The following is a 20967-nucleotide window of genomic DNA, read 5'->3' as shown; positions in this document are numbered from 1 at the left end:
TCCAAGGGTGAGCAAAATATATCATGCTTATGCACATATGTAGATGAAATAAAAGAGTGTGTGGCCCCTGAGTCGAATAGTGCATATGCATAAGTAGAATGTACTAATAAGGTACCTGTCACTGCCGTGTTGGATGCCTGAGCATCCTGCTGTGTCAGTGCATATACCCGTCCCTGGGTGCGAGACCCTCCTCCTGTCTGCTGTCTGGGAGCGGCTGGCTGAAAAATCTGTGCTGGATCAGGGGGAATCTATCGCTGAGGAGCCCTAGCGCTCGGTGGCCTCTGCACAGATCTAGTACGAGGACAACTGGAAATCCTGTGACCCGGCTGACCACACCCGAAACAAACTCCAGAAAAAGTCTGAGTCTGAGGGCACTCAGCTATCCGGTGGCCCTGCTGACCACACCTGAAACATGCTCCAATATCAGGCCGTGTCTGACGACACTCAACAGCTCTATGTCCCGTCTGGCCACACCTGAAGCACACTCCTGATATCCCCCTGCGATCCGGTGCAGTCCTCCCACATGGAACTCGCTGCCCTGCTCCTGGACGGAACTGCATAGGTCGGCGCAGATGCCGCTCACCGTCAAAATCAAAGTCCCTGGTCCTCTTCGACTTCCCTTTCTGAGCATCCTGTGTCTCCTTCCAGATGATCTCCATATTTTTAGCTCTATCAACTAGGTCATCATAATCAGTCGAGTGAACAGCAGCTAAACCCTGACGCAGGCGAGGCCTCAGTCCTTCCTCAAATCTACTCATCCTAGATTTAGGGTCTTGGACAAGAGATGGTGCAAAACGGGACAACCGATCAAACTCAGCCTCGTAGTCCTCCACAGTCATACTCCCCTGAGAGAGACTCAGAAACTCCCTCTCCAGCTCCCTGATACGACTGGAAGGGAAATACTTGGAGTAGAAGGCCATGCGGAATCCCGGCCAGGTCACAGATCCTGCATCCTGCATCATGGTCCTCTCTACAGACTCCCACCAATGATTAGCCCGGTCCTGAAGCATATAGGTGGCAAATCTGATCTTCTCCTCCTCAGTACAACCCATGGCCCTGAAGGCCTTCTCCATCTCATCTATCCACCATTCGGCCTCTTGGGGATCGGTAGTTCCCTTGAAGGCCGGAGGAGCTAACTTCCTGAACTCTGCTATACTCCTCCCCTGATCCAAAGAACTAGCAGAGGGAAAAAGCTGTTGTGGTCCCCTCTGCTGTCGAACTAACCCAACAACCTCTCTGATCAGCTCCATCACCTGGGTCGGACCTCCCATCCTGCTCTCCTGGCCATGATCTGGTCCATCCAGTATTGTCTGATCAGCCTCATCCTCCTGGACTCTCTCAGTCGGATGAGAAGTGGCTGGATCACTCCCGATAGTCTCGATCAGGCGGCGAGGTGCCACACGTGCACGGCGGGGCGGCATGCTGATACATACACAAATAACACAACATCAGGGTTAGATCCATCCACTGTAAAATTTTCTACCCCACTATCATTTCTTCACATGTGTCCCTATATTCCCTTTCTTTTTTCTTTTTTTTTTTTAAATAACCATCATTAGTGTTGGATCCATCCACCCATAAGATTTTCTACCCCACTCTCATTTCTTTACATGTGTCCCTATATTCCTAAGTGTTTTTTTTTTTTTTTTCCGAATACACATCATTAGTGTTAGATTCACCGACCCATAAGATTTTCTACCCCACTCTCATTTCTTCACATGTGTCCCTATATTCCTAAGTTTTTTTTTTATTATTATTATTTATTATTATATTTATTATGATTTTGTTTTAATGTCCCTAGTGATCTTTAACCTATGCTCTGATACCAATAAATCTGTCACGCCCCGAACCCGGGGCCCGGGGCGCGAGCAGACGCCGCGCACCTGCAGGGCGAACCCCGCAGGCACGCAAGGCAGATGAATCAGATTCCACATCAATAGCTAAACAAAGATAAATTCCAACTTTCAATTCAAATGTCCATATATACATAAGTCAAAAGAAAAAGTCAATATCTACTAGCTAACTACATCATGATCACTCCACCCCGTAATCCCCATAGTCACATATCATCACCTGTAAAAAAATGTAAATAGTAGGAGTGAGCTAACAGCTTAGTAGGCAACATCATGCAATAAAGTCATCATATAACATGTCATAATGCATATAAAAGCAGCTAAACACATAAATCCAAAAATCCACACAATAATCTGTAAACCCAATCCGAGACTCAAAATAACTCAACCGCATGACTACGGCCACATCACCCAGTGGCATGGTTACACCGAAGTGCCAATACAACTCTCCGAAGAGCCGCTCCACTGAGCCAACGCACCACTGTGCCGCACCCCCTGGTGCCAAACTCACGCTCCACCGAGCCGCTCCGAAGAGCAAAACGCACCCCTGTGCCGCCACTATTCTATCACCGATGGTCGCGGTGTCGGAACTAGTTCCTCAGTACAAGTCGACAGGGCCAACGTATCATCCCATTGGCGGGGCCTAGACTATAGTCACGCAGATTTTAAAAATCAATAAATCAACTTTCCAAATTAAAGTCATAATCATACTCCCATCAGTAAAGCATATAACAATTTATGAAATTTAAATATTTAATTTTAAATCTAACACATAATGCCAATAATAAAACATAACATCAACATATGCAAGATACATGTTAAAATTCTACTTTAAAGCAATAGGTCACCTACCTGGGCTCGCTTAAAAATCCCTGCCACAGATATCACGAACCCCTGATTAAACATAAATATTAATTATTTAATTAATTAAGAAACATAATTTAAACTAATTTCAACCCCTTAAACTCCTAAGCTCATAAATCCAAGAATGGGCCCCCAAAATCAAACATATACCCTAAAATCAGAATCCCTTAAACCCAAGTCAATTGTGGCCCAAAATAGATTAGGCCCAATTGAACCAAACCGGATAACAAGTTCAGATCAGATTTCGGGCCCAACCCAACCCAGCCCACAGATCCAATCGGATTCAACTCAAACTCAATCCATCCTACTGATCACTGGTTCAATCAGACCATAACAAAACCCATTCATTCAACTTGGATCAAACCTCATTCACAGCATAGATGAAACCGGTTCACAGTTTGAACCCGGTCCAAGTCCGGTTCACAATTTAGGCACGGAATTCGATGCAAGGGGAAACACCCAAAGTTCATTTGTGTCTGGTTTGAGACAACAACAGGGCACGGAAAATGATGCAAGGAAAGCACCCAGCCGGAAGAAGAAGAAGAAGAAGAAGAAGAAAAAGGAGAAGAGGAAGAAGAAGGAGAAGAAGAAGAAGAAAGGAAGAAGGGGGGGGGGTGGCTGGTGGCTCCGGTCGGCCCTCGGCGGCCGACCGTGGCCCTCGGCGGCGGCGCTCGGCCAGCCGCCGTCGGCCATCCCACCTTCACGGGCGGCGAAAGAGAAGAAGAAGAAGAGGAGAAGGAGAGGAAGAAAAAGAGGAAAGAGAGGGAGCTCGGGCTGGGAAGCCCGGCCCCCCGTTCGCCCATCTCCGGCCGAACCCGTTTCGGCCGGATTGACCCCGGCCGGCCACCGTCGGCCGACCGGATTTCACAAAAAAAAAACTTCCCCGAAACAGGGGAACGAAAACCCACTAACAACCCTCATTTCTTCCCCTTTAAATCCGATCTTTCTCACCTCCGGTCGTCGACGTGAGGCTTCCCGACGGCGATGGCGGCTCCGGCGGTGACGGGGCTCCGGTGACGGCAGCGGCCGCGGCTCTCAAGGGAAAGAGTTAGAGGAGGAAATGTTAGATTTTTTTTTTTTAGAGGAATAGGGAGGGGTTCCTCTGATAGTTCACGAAGGGAGAGAGAGAGAGGGAGGGAGAGGGAAGAGGGGGGGCTTGCGGTGATTTCGCTGGCCGTTCGGCCGGCGTGGTCTTCGTGGGGCGACACGAAGAGCGAACTAAAGTCGGCATCCATTGCCGACTTCAGTTCTTTAGGCCTAATAACAGGCCCAAAATTCAGATCTTTACAGTTTTAGATACAGCATCGATGCTGTCCCCTTTGGAAAGCATTTACTAACGGCCCGTAACTACGGAACTTGGCAAACCATGGTTCAGTCTGCTAATTGAAGTTTTACGTAGTGTTATGCTCTATTCTACGCATGGTTTATGCTGTATATATTCCCCCTCCCATTCTTTTCGCTGTTTGTTGTATTAGTTCTCGAATATTTGATATGTTGTGGTTTGAGATGAAAGTTTAGTAGCTTAAAGACCTTCAACAAACTCGGGTTATTGCTTCTTCGTGGATTGTCTTCTTTGTTGTGTGAATGGCTTGGAAGCATTATTTCTGTTTCTGGCTGATGACTACTTCCCTACAAAGGTCTGGTTTTGCAGGACTGGTCTGAATTTACACTTGTTGGCAGGAGTTGGGACGTTGCATTCTTCGTGGCATAAAGAAATCCTGATGCAAGAGCGGATGAAAATGAGGTGGTTGAGATTCCTTTCCTAATGGTTGGCCACAAAACAACAATTTGTTTTGCAACTTTTAGCCCCGTTGTTACGAATGCCCTGGCTGAGAAAACAACAAAAGATGAGAGTATGAATATGGTGCACCCAGAGATTACGGTCCTTGCATTAAAATAACCTATTGGCTTTAGGAATAGCCATCTCTCATATTTCAGCCACGTGACATTGGCCCTATCTTCCAAACCTTATTGAGTAGTCCAACTGCTACAAACACCGAACGTGGCCCATGTCAGTATGCACCGACAACCATAACTCATGCATTACCTACTGCTTTATTTATATCAATTAGATATTCTACAAGATTTTGGAAAATGGACGATGGTTACATTCAACAAGAGGGTTAAGAAAGATGATAATGACATGGTATGAATATATGATCAAGAGTGGCCCAGTGTGTTTGGAGGCCTAAGACGAACTTACTAAGATGAGCCTTTTTTTTCTTTTCTGTTTTATTTTTGAAGTTTTTCCTGTAGCAAGCCGGCACAAGGCGAACTCACTAATGAGACATTTTTTCTTTCAATTTTATCTTTGATGCCTTCTCTATGGTGGGTCTTCTTTAAGCCAGGGCCTTAAGTAACCGCCTCTGTTATCTAAGGGTTGAGCCGGCCCACTACAGTAACTTTACACTTTCTTTTCCTTATTAATATTTGTATCTGACACAATGCAATGCTCAATGAGAAGAATAATAGGAGGCTACCTGTGCAACTCTTTTTGTTTGAAACTTTAGTATTATAAAACATTTCTCGCGTGATCAACATAATGCTCTTTCCTGCAAAAAAAATTTAATATAAAATATTTCATGGTGCATCTTCAAATATTTGAATTTGAATAATTTATTCGAGTTTTCTCTCTGTTCGAAGACTTCTCAAAAGATTTAAGGGCTATGGTATCGGATCCAACGCCCTTCCGTTTTCGGCGCGAGTTCACGGGTTCCCGTGGCCCGAACCCGTGGGAGAAGCGATGCCGCAACGTGATGGCCAGCTGTTACCGTTCGATAAACGAGATTAATGATTTAATAATTAATTATCGGATTTAATAACCGCAGACTTCGAGATGATTGAGATTGGATACATGGTCTAGAAGACAGAGCAGCTGGTACAAGGTCATCTTATAAATTTCAGCAATGTTGATTTCCCAGGGTAATAAATTAATAAACCTCCTCTAAGAAGGTTGATTGCTTCTGCAATTAAAATAACAATTATTATTTTTTCAGTCTTTAAAGAAAAAGAAAAAAAATAAAAGAGTTATGAATATATCTTCATGAAAATATATGATTATGTCATTGTGCATGGATATGATAATAGGTCCAATGAAGTGGAGACGAGTCTAAAGATTATAATGAGTTTTAAGGCATTAAAAAAAGTTACAGCAGAGAAGATTGATTTGCTTGTTTTCTTTATGTTGCGCTCAGCTTCAGCTAATTGTCTTGAACCAAATTATTCATTGCTCTGTCTGCATTGGCTGAAATTCTTTTAATGATTTTTAGATGACCAATCATCTTTTCTTTAGATATAGAAGCATTCCTTGTGATCAATTTTTTCATTAAACAATTTCTTTGGTATTTACACTATTAGACAATATAGATTTTTTAAGTTATTAAATGTAAGTATAATTTACTTATAATTTCATAAGAATTTTTATAATTTATTATTATTTTTGAATGTATTAAGGAGGAAGTTAAACTTTTCCCAATTTACCCAGGCATATTACCCAGGCATGCATAACTTTTTCATGTTTTCCAGTCAAGCAATCTCTCTCTCTCTCTCTATTTTTATTCTTTTTATGTAACGGTGACTCACAGCATGACTACAACCAATAAAGTCAAACAGAAATTGATGAAGAGGAATAAAAACTGATTCAATACGGAGGTGGGATGATTGCTCTGATACCAATTGACGCAGAACAGAGGTAGGATTTATGTGGTGGACTCAAATGGAAGGGCTAATCTTTGCTCTCTCTTTTTATTTTTCTCAAGTGGCGGTTAGGGTTTTGATTAATGGAAGGATGAAGGAAGAAGAAGACAATGATGATGAAGAGATTGGGTTCTATGGATGGTGGCCAAGTTAAGGAAGTGGCGAATAATTAGACTAGGGCTAGAGTTAGAGCATGGTGATGATGGATGCAAGGAAGATAACTAGGTCTTGATTGAAAGAATCTCACCTTCTCTCAAGAATCCGGGGTTGGCATAAAGAAAGAGGAGTCTCACCTTTCCAGCTTCTACTAATGAAGAACCTCGGCATCTTGCCAAGGGTTTCCAAGGCGTCTCACCTAGGAAGAAGGAACCTTTGGAGTCTTACTAAAGGAGAAAGAAGAAGCCTCACGCCTCTCAATCACAAGAGCATTGAAAACCAAAATTAATTTTCTAATTCATTGCTTTATTCTTTATACCTCCTCTATTTATAGAGCAAGAAGTTGGAATAAATATGGACTCTTACAACTAGAATTTTAGGACTCCAACTAAACATGAACTCTTTTAAATCAAATCAATCAACTGACAAAATCAACTGACGAAATCAACTGACAAAGTCAAGTGATGAAATCAATTGCCCAAATCAGCTAACGAAATCAATTGACGAAATCAACCGACAAAGTCAACTGACGAAATCAATTGACCAAATCAGCTAACGAAATCAACTGATGAAATTAACTGACAAAGTCAACTGACGAAATCAATTAACCAAATCAACTAACAAAATCAACTCACGAAATCAACTCATGAAGTCAACTGACGAAATCAATTGACAAAATTAGCTGATGAAATCAACTGACGAAATCCACTAAACCAACTAAGACTACTAAATAACTAGGACTCTTTAAAGACACATGGACTAAGAGTCCAAATCAGCTAGGACTCTTTCAAATGACACATGAACTCAATAAATAAAACTCCAAATAATCTAGGACTCCTCATGACGCATGAAAGGAAGTCCAAATCAATTAGGACTCTTTTCCAAATGCCACATGGACCAAATAGACAACTCCTAAATCACTTAAGGGCTCCTCAATGCCATGGACTCAATGTGATTTTATGGCATTGGGACCCAAACTCCAATTGACTCAATATAACTAAACTAAAGGTCTCAATCTCCATATATACGACTCAACACACCCAAATAAACAAAAAGGACTTAATGTAATTGAGCGTTGAAACACTCGAACTCAATATAACTAGGTGCTAAAAATTTTGGACCTACTGTTATTTGAGCACCCCCAAGCAAAGATCCAAACTCGACGTACGTCCATCATGACTGGGGCTCGTGCTCCTGCATCAAAAGACCCCACCTAAATATTGTGCAACAAAGGAAACTACCATAGCATTCCTAAAAGACCACACCCATGTCAAGCAATCAGTTTCAATTTGAACGGATAACGGGCTTTAGGAAAGCACCATAGCATTCTATTTGTAAAAAAATTTCTTCCCCACCCCATCATTTTGTTTGCTCATTTAGAGATCTACGTAATGGGGGACTACTTTATTAGTTTCCTCCCCACCATTTTGTCTCTCCTATTTCAACTTTTCTCTCTTCTCCGAAATAGCTAAGGCTGCAAATGGGTCAGATGGACTAAATTCTGATTCTTTTTTCTAGGTCGGATTTGGATTTACTAAATTCCGACTCGACCCTGCCCGATCCGGCCCAACCCGATTTAAACGACTCGTGGGGTCGAGTCTGGTTCTAAAATTAAACCTGTTAAATTTTCTGAGTTGGATCTGAATTTACTAAATTTTGACGTACCTGACCCGACCAGATCCATCCGAGTTTTAGGACAACTTTGAGTTTTCTATCCTACGACTCGACTCGATCCGAACTCGGTACATTTTTAGGGCCCGCATGGATGCTTAAGGATCTCTAACTCTCTATTCCTCTAATCTCTTCTTGTGTTTAAGGACGAGAGGAATAAAAGAGACTGTCTTTTGTGTACCGTCAAATGGCATAAATTTTACATTAAGACTTAAGTTAGTTATATTAAATGGAAACACTGTTCTCCTAAGAAGAAAGTTCAGATTAATGAAGGCAAAATAGAGTATAATTTTGCCATATAAAAAAAATGGATTCATAATGACTTTGCGGCTGTTGAACTTTGTCATATGTTATTATCAAGACTATATTTCTTATCTTGGCCCATGCATGCTTTTCTAGTAGTATGTTTAGAAAAAATAGTAGTAAATGCATTCTAAGAAATTCAAGAGATGTAACTGTCGAGTAAAATGGAAGAGCATAAATGCAATTCGTTTGTACTGAAAAAAAAATTATTGTATACATGAACAGAAAATTTTTCTTGTAGCTAACAAAGTTGAGCCTATCATTATTAGGGTAGTTTTTAATGGGATCAATTCTTGTTGCTTAGGCACTTTCATTTATATGGTCCTGCATAACCTGCTTTCTGTAGTTTTTACTCATTGCAAAAGACACCAATTACAGAGAATGACAACCATAGGGATCCAACCCAATTTTAATCTAGGCTCGACCCAACCCAACCTAGACCCAATCCAGACCCAAATTTTTTGGGTTTAGGAAGGATTATACATGGACCCGATCTAACCTGAATGACCCATTGGGTCAAAAATTTTAACCGCGGATCCGACTCGATCCGATCTTCTATTGGGTTGGGTTTGCGTCCAACAATAGAACCTGAATAAAGATCCAAGTTAGGTCGGGGTCACTCATGATCCGGTCTGATCTGAACCATTTGCACTCCAAGATGCAGCAACCTATCTCTAAAGTGCTTCCCTTATATAGAGGTGCGGATGATCCTAATCAAAGTGTCGATTTGGCTACTCCGCCAGGTCACACCACGCATCAACTTGGAGTATGGCGCCTTGAGGGAGACCTAGCGATGATGACACCTTGGGACAACCCGAATACGACGACGCCTCGAGAAGATAGATCGGCGTATTTATTGCCCATAACGAAAGTTTCGCCCTCGATCGAAATGGCCATTTGACTTCCATCGCTCGAAATGGAAGGTAGTTAGGCCTTGGAAGCGAGGGATAAATGTTGGAGGAAATGTTGGACACCTTGACCTCGGGCCAAACTTGCTACTTCAACTCCAAATGTAAATCGAGAAGAACAACTTCGGCCTTCACCGAGCAGTCGACCAACCGAAGAGAGTGACCTCGACCCCAATCGAGGAGCCATCAATCAAGAAGAACAATCAACACGTATCTACAAGTATCGACAGTCATAATAACCGATAGTTCTAACGGTCCGCAGCCATGCAGCATCACGGCCTGCAGCCCACCAGCACTGCCTGTCGCTCACACGAACTGGCATCCACGCCTCGGATATATTACCAGCTGTTTACCTGACCATTATTATACGCCATGTTAGGCCAGGTAATGACAAAATGGCTAGCCCGATAGGAAAAGGCTAGGATCGGGCAAAGAATGAACCTTAGGTATGGACGCAATATAGCTTAGAGAGCCTATATTCTGCTAAAATTCTCTTTCTTGCACACTGTTGCCTTCAGATTCTGATTTAGGCATCGACCGTCAAAAATTCTTCGGTAAGTGAACTTTTTGCAGGCCACACATGGAGAATATCCATCCCTCGTATCTCGGTTAGCCTGTTTAGCTCATCTTTAACTGTCCTCAAAATTGTTTGAGCTGTGCTCCGGCCTTAAACTTTCTTCAATTTATTAGATCAAAATAATCCGTAGAAAAATAAGACGGAGGAAAAAGGGACAACGCAACTAATAGAAAAGCAGCCAGCCAGTCCACGTAGCCTATGGACCCAGTGGCGCATGAAACTTGGGCAGCAAGTCGGAGACACTGAAAGAAACACCATGGCATGCTATTTGGACAAAAATCTCTACCCCACGTGTTTATATTTTTTTTTCCTCTTTTAGAAATCTACTTCACGGGTAAACATAGGGGACTGGTCTATCAGTTTCCTCCCCTTCGTCTCTTCCGTTTCAACTTTTTTCCCTTATCGGATGCAGCAGCCTAGTTCCCGGGATATCGAGAACTCTACTGATTAGTCATTAGTCGGTGTCAAGAAGGGGTACGTGGCGGGCCAACAGCTTATCCCCCGACGATTTCCTCTGATGGCCTTACCAGCGAATTTTTATCCGCACTCTCGTGAAGGAACTTATTTACTTATTATCCATGTTGAATAAGTATTTACTAATCTGACCTGTGTCCATATTAAATTTCGCCTCTTACCACGCTCTATATATAACCAACTTATCTCATGGCTGCAAACAGGAGAGCGAGAGACAGACAGAGAGAGAGAGAGAGATGGGAGAGAGTCATGAAGCTCTCTTTGAAACAAAGCAAGCAAAAGGTAGGTTCGCTTACAAGTTGTTTGCATGCTCCATGTTCGCCGGCATTTGTTCGATTTGGTTCTATAGAGCGACTCATGCCCCGGGATGGGGAGAACCAGGGAGATGGGCATGGATGGGGATATTTGCAGCCGAGATTTGGTTCGGCTTCTACTGGATAATCACCCAGTCGGTGCGCTGGAACCCCATCTATCGTTTCACTCACACCGAGAGGCTCTCTCAGCGGTAAAATTCTCATTCATCTTCTTTTTTTTTTTAAGAAAAAGGGAAGAACATGCCCACATATCATGCACGGTCTACATTTAATTAGTCTTTTACCCACATATAACCTAGCGTTCTCACTGAAGTAATCTTTGCCGGTAAAGAGTTTATGTTGGAGGGAATCGCTTACAAACAAAAAAACTGGAGCATTCAAAGCTATCCGGCCATGGATTGGTTTGCTAAGGCATACTGCTTCAGTTTCCAAAGTTCATACGACCTGATTTGATGAAATATATAGTTTCTGTGAAATAAGAATTCGTTGATACGTAATTTCTTTTTAAGTTTTTCATTAGATATCATTTTCAGCGACGAGTTCTCAATGTTGTGACGTGAACCGGCCAAATTACAATTTTTCAGGGATGGCAAACCAGTTGAACTACGTGCCGATGTGCATATAATTTTTTTATAGTTCTGGGAACGATCATCAGGGCTTCTTATTCTTATTGAAACTAGCATCAATAAGATGCTTCAGGCCACGTGCCACAAGATTTTTTTCTTGTTACCAAAAATGCGAACCACTCCGTGTATTGTGATGACATTTTTGAATGACATCAATTTTTCTTTTTCATCTTGTTTTTTTCTTTTCTTTTTTTTGGTTATGCGGCATTCAAGTTGCGAAGAACTTTTTCTTACCATTAATTTTTTTATTGAAATTATTTTTTAAATATGAGATTAGTAATAATTCAATCTTAGCGTAAAACTCATTTTACTTTTATTTTTTGATGAAGGATCATAATATTTTTTCTTTTTATGGAGAGGAGGAAGCAAAAGAGTGTGACATCCTACTAAAGTTATTATTATTAAAGGGTAGGATCAAGTATCATGAAAGTCCAGTGAGTTAGGCATTGTGTTGTTATTGCGTATCCAGATCAAAATAAAATTTAAGGTCTGCTCTAGTTGGATTATGGTCTACTAATACTATTATACTAACCTAAATTTGTCTTTATTTTATTTTATCTTTCTTTATAACATAAATTTTCTAACCAAGAAATTCTCTTCTAACAAGTCCAATCGAAGTGAAGGTGAGGACAAGAATTGATAAGACTTAACCTATCTTGTAGTTTTCCCTTTGTTTATACTTTGAAGCTTAGCTTTGCATGACCAAAACCTTTTTAAAAGTAGAATAAGAGAAAGTCTGACCTAAATTATGATGAAAGCACAATTATATCTAGAACATTGGTGACAAAAATTAATGATTTTACCACCTTAATTATTTTTACATTTTACCCATAGAATACGAATACCACTACCTAAGTTCCAGGATTGAACTCTATACCTTTTATTTGTCAAATAAGGAGAGGAGGCCAACTAGGTTAAAACCTGTCTTCCTAAAACATTTCAAATAAGAGAGCTTTGAAACTCAAATCTGAAATTATTTCTTTCTTTCTTATCTATGCTTGAATCTATAAGTAGATAACACTCTTCACAAATGCTGGAGCACTATATTTTGGGCTAGAAATTTTAAAAATGCACTGTAGCACGGTGTAAAAAAGGGATGGTCCTTGGCCAAAAATGTTTCATCCTAAAATCTTATTTGAACAGGACGAAAAATATTTTATCCCTCCATTCAAAAAAAAAAAATCTCAGAGAGAAGGACGAAATAAGATCCTATAACGGAAATCCAATTTCATGCCATATCATAATGGTGCTAGCTTACTTAACCAGTAAAATTATATGGCAATGGTACAAGAGATCTAAATTTGGATGTAGTCCTTACTTGATTTTGGCTAGATTTTATCGTATTCTTATTTTTATAGAAAAAAATATTCTGCTTTATGTCATTTCTCCACACTACATCATCCATGCATTCCAAAAAGAAATCATGATCGACATAAATTGTGTATTGACATGCATGACAGGTTGTATTGATGCATAATTTTCTTACTTTTATCATGTGAAATAGAGATGAAGCTGAGTTGCCCAATGTGGACATATTCGTGTGCACTGCGGACCCTATTGCGGAGCCACCCATCTTGGTCATCTCCACTGTTCTATCAGCCATGGCTTACAATTACCCTCCCGAGAAGCTAAGTGTCTACCTCTCTGATGACGCTGGATCTATTCTGACCTTCTATGCCCTTTGGGAAGCATCTCGCTTTGCAAAGCATTGGCTTCCATTTTGCAAGAAATATAATGTGGAGCCACGGTCGCCAACCACCTATTTTTCCAAATTAGGCAACCCCAGCAATGCATACATCCAAAAAGAATGGTCTTCGATGAAGGTAATAGTATGAATAAGCGGTACGGCTAAATTTTTATAAATATTGGCATGTTAGCCGGCCCATGCTCAACCTTAATTTCTGATTCGTTGTTTAAAAAAAGCTTTGTCCAGTGAAAGTAGCGCTTGTAGTAAATTAGTGTAAAACAAGACAACAACTTATTTCTATTTAATTTGTCATCACAATTTTCCATTTCGCAGAATCTATATGAAGAGATGATAGATCGCATCGATTCGGTGGTAATGCTAGGCAAGATCCCTGAAGAACTTAGAGCAAATAAAGGATTTTCTGAATGGAGCTCAGGGATGACTTCAGGAGCCATCCACCCATCGTTCAGGTACTGCTACACTTGGTACTGGAAGAACAAAACAAAACCTTATTGGGAGAAAACCGTTACTGCGTAGAATTTTGGATTATTTTAGAGTGGGATAATTGGGACATGACTTCAAGGTCTAAAGTTTTCATATGAAAATTAAACTAGTTGTTTGAACTCTTTGCTGGACTGTAGGAAGAGACTTTAGGTTCATGTCTTTAGGAAATGTAATTGGTGAAATCATAAAATGTGTTGTTGATCAGTGTAGCATGAGTTATGGACGAACTGAACTAAGTTATAGTTTAGAGGTTGCGCCCATCCTTCAAATGCGGGGCGATTAGAGCTGTCCAACTAAAGCTAATTATATTGTTTGTCTTTGTTGCTTTTTTCAGATCTTAATTAACGGGAGAGACCAATGTTCAATAGACAGCAATGGAAATGCATTACCGACTTTGGTGTATATGGCACGAGAGAAGAGACCTCAGCATCATCATAACTTCAAAGCAGGGGCTATGAACGCATTGGTAATATAACTATATTAGATTTTTTTCGCAATATTTGGGAGATAGGCTTGCTTTCTTTTTTTTTCTTTCCTTTTTTTTTTTCCTCATTTGCATGAGCTTTCAGACTTGTTGTGGTTAGCTGAGCCTTGTAAGCAGTCCTGGGCTTAGTCTACAGATGCAGGGTTAAATGAAAGCAGGTAGCACAATCAGATGTTCGATTAATATCCTCTCTTTAGGTAGTCCACAATATGGAATTGGCATCCTTTCTAGACAACTGACTTCTATAGTAGATTTAACAACACAATTAATCATATTTTAGGAGAAATAACATGATAAATCTAGAATCGACTGTAAATAAGTTTTGAATATTGCATATGGTCTGAGACTCGACCAGCTGACCTAACTTATCATGCCTGAAATCTTAAGGTTTTGCTTTCGGAGCAGCCTGTAAGTATTTGATACTGTTAATATTGTTAGTATTTTGAAATTATATTTATGAAAAGATATTTTAAATAATGCAACCTTATTATGATTTCAAAATTTAATTTATGAAAAAAATGCCTTTAAACAATGCAACCTGATCATGCACAGATAAGGGTGTCATCAGAGATAAGCAGCAGCCCGATCACCCTCAATTTGGACTGCGACATGTACTCGAATAACTCGGAATCCATCAGACATGCATTGTGCTTTTTCCTAGATGAAGAGAAGGGTCAGGACATTGGCTTTGTACAATATCCCCAGATCTTTGATAATGTCACCAAGAATGATCTTTATGGCTATTCCTTCAATGTGTACACTGAGGTTAGTACTAGCAAAGGTTCATCACTATCGAATTTTGAGTTATGTTTCTCTAGTCTTGTACTAGCTGTGATCACAGCTATATCAAATCATACAAGGAGCTAATAACAAAATCTTTTTTAATGTCTCGTAAGGTGGAGTTCCCTGGCTTTGATAATTGGGGAGGGCCTCCATATGTCGGCACTGGATGCTTCCACAGAAGAGAGATCCTTTGCGGGAGGAAGTATAGCAAGGATTACAAGGAAGATTGGAAGAGAGGCATTGACAGAAAAACGGCTAAAAGTGCTTGCATACTGGAAGAGAGAGCAAAGTCTCTTATTACCTGCACCTATGAGCACAACACCCAATGGGGACAGGAGGTCCTCCTTTTTGTCTATCTATTTATCTATCTCTCTGTCTGTATGTGTATATATTTATCTATCTACCATTTATGCAGATTGGGTTGAAGTATGACTGTCCTGTGGAGGATGTCATCACAGGCCTATTAATTCAATGTTGGGGTTGGAAGTCCGTCTATTTCAGTCCTTCAAGAAAAGCCTTTTTAGGTGTTGCTCCCACAACACTGGCACAATCGCTGGTGCAGTGGAAAAGATGGAGCGAGGGGAATTTCCAAATCTTTCTTTCCAAGTACTGCCCCTTCATACTTGGTCGTGGCAAAATCAAGCTAGGACTTCAGATGGCTTATTGCGTTTATGGCTTGTGGGCTCCAAGCTCACTCCCTACACTCTATTACCTTGTGATTCCTTCCCTTTGCCTCCTCAAAGGCATATCCTTATTTCCAAAGGTACGGATATGCCTCTCTTTTTCCCTTCCATCAAGCATGCATGTTTGAACGAATCCTAACACAAATATACTGATGTCAAAATTAGATCACGAGCCCTTGGTTCCTGTACTTTGCCTATGTCACCATTGGGAAGCATGTGTATGGGCTCGTCGAATCACTGCAATGTGGTGACACATTGGCTGGGTGGTGGAACTTTCAAAGGATGTGGATATTGAGGAGGACCACCTCATTCCTCTATGGCATCACTTCTACCATCTTAAAGTTGCTGCGGATTTCTAAGATGGGGTTCGCAATCACAGCAAAGGTGTCTGATGGCGATGCCTCTAAAAGATACGAGCAGGATGTTTTGGAATTCGGGTCATCGTCCTCAATGTTTGTTATCATTGGAGCAGTCGCAATGCTGAATCTTTTCTGCTTGGTGGGAGGACTCCAAAGGCTGGTGGTAGATGGAGGAATTATGAGTCTTGAGCCATTAATCATTCAAATTCTTCTTTGTGGGCTGGTGGTGGCCATCCATTTGCCCATTTATGAAGCTCTTTTCATACGAAAGGATAAAGGCAGCTTGCCCTTCTCTGTCACATTTCTCTCCTTTTGGTTTTGCGATGTTGGTGTCTCTGCTAACTATGGTATAAATCACTAAAATGCTGAACAAGTACCTTTGATCTTCACATGGCTTCATAATCCCTTTTATAGAATGTTTTTTTATTTTTCCTTCGCTTTGTTGTTGTGGTCCTGAGAGTAATGGTATAAGCTAGTCCCTTGGCCCAAGTGCAATTTGGACGGTTAAGAAGGTAAAAAAATTCTGTCTTGGGGTACCACAGTTACAGCCTTTAGGACTTGAGTTTAAATTTCTACTTACATTTTTGATAGCAAAGTTGACGAAATTTATGTACCCATAAATACTCGTAATCAGTAATAAATCAAATACTGCTTTGTAGCATGCTGTCATCGGACCAGGATATTCATTGAATGCCAGCACTTGGGAAATTCTGAGCAGGACATACTACTTTCATTAAGAAACATGGAAGCAAGTATGCTGCGTAATCGGATATGGTCATCAAGCATCATTGCCCATGTAGTTGGGTAATGACAGTTGCAACTTACAAGTAACGTCACACCTAACTACTTTTGCTCTCAAATTGAGCCATGTTGTGGACGATGCATGAAAGCACTCGTATTCACCCTCACCTAAATTTCTTTGTGCAGTTTTGTCATTATCAAAACAAGCAGAATTTTGGACATGAAAGGATATTCCTTCTGTATTCCTCTATTCTGTATATCGATTACAAAGCTTCTATATATACATGAACTTAAGATGCTAAAAATAACGAAAAGAATAAAAGAATATAACCAGTTGTACAATCAATACATCAAGCGTAGGATAAGGATGAATGTAGAACAAACTAACTAACTCCAAAGCTGTACAGAAAAGCATATTCTAGATATGTAAATATCAACAATTATACAAGTCAGCATCTTTTCATCATTTAATCTACTTGGTGCTTCAACATATGTTGTTGACTTGTCGTGTGCTTTCCAATACTCTCCCTCAAAATAAGAGTAAATAGAATGAACTCCTATCTTGTCCAACAACTTGTTAAACTGTACGTCACCAAGTGGTTTTGTAAAAATGTCCGCAATTTGTAAATTTGAAGCCACATGAGAGGGTTCCAATAATTTCTCTTGAATTTTCTAATGATATGACAATCCATTTCTATGTGCTTTGTTCTTTCATGGTAAACTGGATTAGATGCAATATGAATTGCAGCTTGGTTGTCACAAAATAACTGAGCTGATTTATCAAGATTAATGCCCTTATAAATAGATTAGACCGAGTCCAAAATTGTCTCATGATTCCATTGAAGTAATGCAGACACAGGCTCAACTGGAGGCAACTTTGAACGAGAAAGAAGTGATAGTTATTATCGTCATATCTATAGCATCTGGGCTGCTGCTATTGGTGTCAAGTGGATGTTACATCTGGCATAAGATGTTCAAAAGTAATAATAAATTACAATTTTTTTCTCAGGAAAGAACAGAACAAGGAGTTGCTATTTTCTAAATCTATGTACTCAGCAATTCAATCATTAGATCGCACTCTGCATTAATCCCAAAGCACGCCGAACTCCTTCGATGATGCAATCCCTATCCACATGCCAAGTCTGACCGAAGCAACCTTATCCAAATGAAATGGTCATATTCTAGAACTTCAACCCTTTAGACCCTGTTTGGGGGAGCTTTTGGAGGGCTAAAAACCACTTTTTGGCCCTCCAAAAGTACTTTTAGATAAAAAATGGTGTTTGGTAAAATTTTCGGAAAGCTATTTCAGCTTTTGCGGGAAGCTGAAAACAATTTTAGGAGAGAAGCTCCAATTTGGAGCTTTCCGAAAATGTTGTTTTCAGCTTTGTCGAGAAGCTCTTTTTGAACCAGAATACCCCCATTTAAATCTCACTTTTTTTCCTAAAACCATCATCCCACCTCTTCCTCTCTCACCCATCCTCTCCCTCTCCCTCTCTATCTTCTTCTTCCTCTCAACGTCGCCGCCTCTGTTTCTTCTTCCTCTTCTTTTTTTTTTTTTTTTGGAAGCTCGTGGCTGCCCATGGTGGCAGCCACCATGCCGGCCACCACCCATAGCCGGCGACCCATTTATATTTCAATGAAATAAAATAAATAATAATAAATAAATAAATAAATAAATAAATAAAATAAAAAAATAATGAGTGAGTGGCAAATAATCTGATCTAAATAAATAAATAAATAAATAAATAAAAATATATTAGTAATTATTTAACCAATTTTATTACCTAGCTAAAAAATTTGTTAGAGAGATAAATAGTCATTAGAAGGATGAAAAATTAATTTACACTAATAATTATAATATTTTATATATTTATTATTGTATTATACTATAAATATAATATTATCTTACATTATATCATAATACATTGATATGTTATGTTAAATAATTTAATATTATATTAAATTATTATTCTATAATACATAATGTTATAGTACTATATTACAATAATATTATATTACATTACATTAATATTATATTATATCATATATTTATGTATTAATATGTATTATATTTTATTATGCTCTGTTGTATAATACCGGTAATATCCTTTATGGTCATTTTGTCACACAAAAGTACTTTCTCAGTTTGTTTACCAAATACATGTTAAAGTGCCACAGCACTTTAGAAATGTAGTTACCAAACAGCAAACAGCTTTTTATAAATGCTCTACTTCAGACAGCTCTACTTTCAAAAGCTCTACTACTAACAGCTCCCCCAAACAGGACCTTAGTCTTTATAACATTTGTGCATATATGACAAATATTAGGTAGTGTCATTGACTAAGCTTTTGACAATTGTATTATGTCTTTTTAAACCTCCAAAGCCCACCTTCTAAAAGATCCAAATAAACCTTTTTAGGGTCAAACACCTTGGATGGGCTAGTTTGAAGGCAATGATGGAGGAAGTGATATAGGAGATAAGGCAGAGCCATAAGACAGAGATAAAAGTAGATAATTAAGGCAGAGCCACAAGACCAATATTGCAGAGTTGAAGCAGAGCTATGAGATAAAGATACAATCTTTGCAAGCTCAGCTTGACCAGATTTCATCTTTATTGTAGAGATTTGCCCCTCATATAAATAACTAAATTTATTTGAATATTTTATATAATTATAACATATTTTTGTACGAGCATAATGACTTCTGTATTCTTAACTTCTAAAGTTTCTACTTTTTTTCTTGTAGGTTGCTGATACTTCATATACTCGTAAAGATGATGATGATGCCGCCATCGACCCCTGATACCTCATAGACTATTTATTTAAGAATACGATATATATATTTTTAATGTTTTCAAAACACTTTGTAAACATAATCATATATGACAATATGAATATTTCGAATGAAAAGTTCTTGTTCGTGACGTGACTTTTGTTATCTATGTGATTTTTGTTATGTATTTGTTGTTGTAGTAAATAATGTATACATAATTTAGAAAATATTTTTACTATTTTTTTTAAAAAATAATCACTATTGCCGATGCTTAAAAGGGTCGGCAATAACAAAACTGGCACGGCATGGAATGCCTTTGCCGATGCTTACAAGCATGGGCAAAGACCCTAGATTGGCCGACGCTAACAAGCGTCAGCGGAAGCCCAACTAGGCCACGCCTACGTTCGGTTTCTGCCGACGCTTATTAGCATCGGCAGACTCCAAAATGGGCCGACGCTAATAAGCATCGGCCTAAGCCTAAGCGTCGGCCTATCTCTGGTTTTTGTCGATGCTTATAAGCATTGACATAGCTTGGGTTTATGCCGACGCTTTGAAAAAGCATCGGAAATTTTTTTTCATCCTCACCTATCCGACGCTTTTGGAAGCGTCGGCGCGAAAATTACCAACGCTTATAAGTGTCAGTAAAAGCTCTAAAGAGCGCCGGAAAAGATTATTTTTTCTATAGTTGTTGATTGCTGCTAACTATGTGAACCTCTAGGTAAGGAGTTGTTCTCAAAGTTCGATATGGTTTTTCTTCTCTTTTGGCATAGAAGATCCTTTCTCGGCATTGAACTGGCTATTTGGCACTTAATAAGCAGCTGGTATGGAAATAAATTTCTGAGTTCCTGCTACCTTTCGTTATGCTTCTGTTTAGTTCACTCGAGCAAAGCCAAATCAGGAACAATGGAGTAGAGTTCTGAAAATTCTTTAGATTACACCTGTCCAATGATCTAGTTAGGAAGCGTGAACTAGAATTTTTATTTTTATTTTTCTAGCTAAAACGGTTCAATTGACAAATGAACAATTATGTGCTCTGTCTATTTTTAAAAAATTAAATTAAAAAAAAACGGTTCAATTGACAAATGAAAAAAAATATTTTTTAAAAAATTAAAACTCTGTCTATTTTTACCAAACACATACACAATAAAATTTATATAATAACACATGTCATAATCAAATTGATCATTCAAAATATTCATATTATCCAATATGATTACATTTACATTATCAATTTATATTATAATATGCTTCAAAAAACATTATATATATATATATATATATATATATATATATATAACTTCTAAATAAATACTTTAAGAGCATTACCATCATCATCGTTTCTATGAGTAGAGAAATTATCAGAAATCTATAAGAAAAAGGTAGAAATTTTAAAAGTTAAGAATATAAAAATTATTATTACTTTTTTATTTTTCTTCTTATTCCACTGATTTTACTTCATTTATAGCTTCTGTCTACATCAGAGTTGGGAAGATCCGATGAAAACATTTGATT

At 39.2% G+C, this 20967-nt stretch overlaps 1 protein-coding gene and 1 pseudogene across 1 annotated transcript; one reads left to right on the top strand and one right to left on the bottom strand.

Annotated features, from left to right (window-relative positions):
* Positions 1-248: 248 nt before the first annotated feature.
* Positions 249-1421, bottom strand: LOC120107889. Its single transcript, XM_039121403.1, has one exon. It carries the CDS (start codon positions 1419-1421, stop codon positions 249-251), a length of 1173 nt encoding a protein of 390 aa, XP_038977331.1.
* Positions 1422-10698: 9277 nt separating this feature from the next.
* Positions 10699-16603, top strand: LOC103718444 (annotated as a pseudogene).
* Positions 16604-20967: the final 4364 nt, after the last annotated feature.

The sequence above is a fragment of the Phoenix dactylifera genome, unplaced genomic scaffold (assembly GCF_009389715.1).
Source record: "Phoenix dactylifera cultivar Barhee BC4 unplaced genomic scaffold, palm_55x_up_171113_PBpolish2nd_filt_p 001061F, whole genome shotgun sequence".
NCBI lineage: Eukaryota > Viridiplantae > Streptophyta > Magnoliopsida > Arecales > Arecaceae > Phoenix > Phoenix dactylifera.
Note: the sequence above shows the minus strand (reverse complement) of the source record. Positions and strands in the feature narration are given on the sequence as shown.

Excerpts from the sequence above, each read along its gene's own strand:
- LOC120107889 (XM_039121403.1), bottom strand. The coding sequence starts at position 1,421 with ATGCCGCCCCGCCGTGCACGTGTGGCACCTCGCCGCCTGATCGAGACT.